This window comes from Corvus brachyrhynchos, unplaced genomic scaffold (genome assembly GCF_000691975.1).
Source record: "Corvus brachyrhynchos isolate BGI_N302 unplaced genomic scaffold, ASM69197v1 scaffold2021, whole genome shotgun sequence".
Taxonomy (NCBI): domain Eukaryota; kingdom Metazoa; phylum Chordata; class Aves; order Passeriformes; family Corvidae; genus Corvus; species Corvus brachyrhynchos.
Genome location: NW_008236057.1, coordinates 3064 through 6929, shown reverse-complemented (window position 1 = coordinate 6929; position 3866 = coordinate 3064). Strand labels below are relative to the sequence as shown.

The following is a 3866-nucleotide window of genomic DNA, read 5'->3' as shown; positions in this document are numbered from 1 at the left end:
CACACACCCCAGACCCCCCCCCCCTCTCCAGTCTGGAATTCCAGAGCCCACCACCTCTTCCAGCCTGGAATTCCGGAGCCCATCCCCTGGAATTCCACAGCCCCACATCCCCTCCAGCCCAGAATTCCAGAGCCCACCACCCTCTCCGGCCTGGAATTCCAGACCCCACCACCTGCTCCAACCCAGAATTCCGAAGCCCCCCATCCCCTTTCCAGCCTGGAATTCCGGAGCCCATCCCCTGGAATTCCACAGCCCCACATCCCCTCCAGCCCAGAATTCCAGAGCCCACCACCCTCTCCGGCCTGGAATTCCAGACCCCACCACCTGCTCCAACCCAGAATTCCGAAGCCCCCCATCCCCTTTCCAGCCTGGAATTCCAGAGCCCATTCCCTGCAATTCCGGAGCCCACCACCCTCCCAGCCTGGAATTCCAGAGCCCATTGCCCTTTCCACCTGGAATTCCAGATCCCACCATCCCTTCCAGTCTGGAATTCCAGAGCCCCCCATCCTCTCCAGCCCAGCATTCCCGAGCCTCCCACTCTGCTCCAACCCAGAATTCCAGAGCCCACCACTCCTTCCAGCCTGGAATTCCGGAGCCCGTCCCCTCAAATTCCAGAGCTTTCCACCACCCCCTCCAGCCCAGCATTCCAGAGCTTTCCACTCCTTCCAGCCTGGAATTCTGGAGCCCATCCCCTGGAATTCCAGATCCCACCATCCCTTCCAGTCTGGAATTCCAGATCCCACCATCCCTTCCAGTCTGGAATTCCAGAGCCCCCCATCCTCTCCAGCCCAGCATTCCCGAGCCTCCCACTCTGCTCCAACCCAGCATTCCAGAGCCCACCACCCTCTCCAGCCTGGAATTCTGGAGCCCACCACCTCCTGCATCCTGGAATTCCAGAGGCCACCACCCCTTCCAGTCAGGAATTCCAGAGGCCACCACCTGCTCCAACCCAGAATTCCAGAGGCCACCATCCCTTACAACCCAACATTCCAGACCCCACAGCCCCTTCCGGTCTGGAATTCCAGACCCCACCACCCGGAATTCTGGAGCCCATCGCCCTTTCCACCTGGAATTCCAGAGCCCATCCCCTGGAATTCCAGAGCCCCACAATCCTTCCAGCCCAGCATTCCAGAGCCCACCACCCTCTCCAGCCTGGAATTCCAGAGCCCATCCCCTGGAATTCCAGAGCCCCACAATCCTTCCAGCCCAGCATTCCAGAGCCCACCACCCTCCCAGCCTGGAATTCCAGAGCTTTCCACCCCTTTCCACCTGGAATTCCAGAGCCCACCACCCCTTCCAGCCTGGAATTCCAGAGGCCACCACCAGCTCCAACCCAGAATTCCGAAGCCCCCCATCCCCTTCAGTCTGGAATTCTGGAGCCCATCCCCTGGAATTCCAGATCCCACCACTCTCTCCAGTCTGGAATTCCAGAGGCCATGACCTTCTCCAGCCTGGAATTCTGGAGCCCACCACCTGGAATTCCAGAGCCTCCCACTCTACTCCAACCCAGAATTCCAGAGCCCACCACTCCTTCCAGCCTGGAATTCTGGAGCCCATTCCCTGGAATTCCAGAGCCCACCACCCCCTCCAGCCCAGTATTCCAGAGCTTTCCACCCCTTTCCAGTCTGGAATTCCAGAGGCCATGACCTTCTCCAGCCTGGAATTCTGGAGCCCATTCCCTGGCATTCCAGAGCCCACCACCCCCTCCAGCCCAGTATTCCAGAGCTTTCCACCCCTTTCCAGTCTGGAATTCCAGAGGCCATGACCTTCTCCAGCCTGGAATTCTGGAGCCCATTCCCTGGCATTCCAGAGCCCACCACCCCCTCCAGCCCAGTATTCCAGAGCTTTCCACCCCTTTCCAGTCTGGAATTCCAGAGGCCATGACCTTCTCCAGCCTGGAATTCTGGAGCCCATTCCCTGGCATTCCAGAGCCCACCACCCCCTCCAGCCCAGTATTCCAGAGCTTTCCACCCCTTTCCAGTCTGGAATTCCAGAGGCCATGACCTTCTCCAGCCTGGAATTCTGGAGCCCATTCCCTGGCATTCCAGAGCCCACCACCCCCTCCAGCCCAGTATTCCAGAGCTTTCCACCCCTTTCCAGTCTGGAATTCCAGAGGCCATGACCTTCTCCAGCCTGGAATTCTGGAGCCCATTCCCTGGCATTCCAGAGCCCACCACCCCCTCCAGCCCAGTATTCCAGAGCTTTCCACCCCTTTCCAGTCTGGAATTCCAGAGGCCATGACCTTCTCCAGCCTGGAATTCTGGAGCCCATTCCCTGGCATTCCAGAGCCCACCACCCCCTCCAGCCCAGTATTCCAGAGCTTTCCACCCCTTTCCAGTCTGGAATTCCAGAGGCCATGACCTTCTCCAGCCTGGAATTCTGGAGCCCATTCCCTGGCATTCCAGAGCCCACCACCCCCTCCAGCCCAGTATTCCAGAGCTTTCCACCCCTTTCCAGTCTGGAATTCCAGAGGCCATGACCTTCTCCAGCCTGGAATTCTGGAGCCCATTCCCTGGCATTCCAGAGCCCACCACCCCCTCCAGCCCAGTATTCCAGAGCTTTCCACCCCTTTCCAGTCTGGAATTCCAGACCCCACCACCTGGAATTCTGGAGCCCTTCGCCCTTTCCACCTGGAATTCCAGAGCCCACCACCCCCTCCAGCTCAATATTCCAGAGCTTTCCACTCCTTCCAGCCCAACATTCCAGATCCCACCACCCCCTCCAGCCTGGAATTCCAGCTCTCACCACCTGCAATTCCACTCCCCACCACCCTCTCCATTCCCAAAATTCCAAATCCCCCTGGAACACCCGGAGAATTCCCAAAGGCCGCAGCAGCTCCTCCTTCCATCCCCAATCTCGGATCCCCCCCCACATTCCCAAAAAACCCCACGGATCTTCCCGAGCCTCGGGAGCCCTCATTCCGTACCCGGATGGAGACGTATCCGTGCGTGACCCCGGCCGGATCGCACGGAATCGGCAGCGGCTCCTCCTGGCCCAGGAGCTGCGGGATGAGCCAGGAATGAGCTCCTGGAATTCCATGGGATATCCCACCCGGATGCTGCCGACCCCAGAACCGGATCCCGTCTCTCCCAGCTCTCCAGGAATTATGGAATCATGGAATTCCTTGGAGTCCGGGATGGCCTTCGAGTTCGTTATTCCAACCTTTTGCCGTGGGAAGGGCGAATCCCATTGGAATTCCTGGGAATTCTGGGAATTCCGGGTGGCTTTTTCCCGTACCTGGACCCCGGAGAGTTCCTGCAGCTCCTTGAGGGCGGAGTCGGGGTCCCGGACCAGGATCGTGGCCATTCCCAAATCCCGCGCCGCTGCCAGGTTCTCCGCCTGGTCATCCAGGAGGATCGCCTGGAAAATGCCCCATTCCCAGGGTTTTTTTGGGATTATGGCATCTCCTGAGGTTTCCTAATCCCGGGAAAATCCAAGGATTTGGGAGCCTGGAAAATCCCCCCATTCCCAGGGGTTTTTTTGGGATTGTGGCACCTCCTGAGGTTTCAAATCGCTGGGAATCATCCAAGGATTTGTGGGATTGGAGGAACCCCCCATTCCCAGGGTTTTTTTTGGGATTGTGGCACTTCCTGAGGGTTCAAATCCCTGGGAACATCCAAGGATTTGAGAGCCTGGAAAATCCCCCATTCCCAGGGATTTTTTGGGATTGTGGCATCTCCTGAGGTTTCCTAATCCCTGGGAACAGCCAAGGATTTGGGAGCCTGGAAAATCCCCCATTCCCAGGGGTTTTTTGGGATCGAGGCACTTCCTGAGGTTTCAAATCCCTGGGAATCATCCAAGGATTTGTGGGATTGGAGGAACCCCCCATTCCCAGGGGTTTTTTGGGATTGTGGCACTTCCTGAGG

General features: G+C 58.2%; 1 protein-coding gene across 1 annotated transcript in view; it reads right to left on the bottom strand.

The window, feature by feature from the left end:
• The window catches only part of EPHX2 (epoxide hydrolase 2), a 28899-nt gene that overhangs the window by 21977 nt on the left and 3056 nt on the right, over positions 1-3866 (bottom strand). The window contains exons 3-4 of the mRNA XM_017731396.1: positions 3238-3360; positions 2927-3001 (exon numbers count right to left, since the gene is read on the bottom strand). Coding sequence (XP_017586885.1) covers positions 2927-3001; positions 3238-3360 — 198 coding nt within the window. The remainder of the gene's footprint in view (positions 1-2926; positions 3002-3237; positions 3361-3866) is intronic.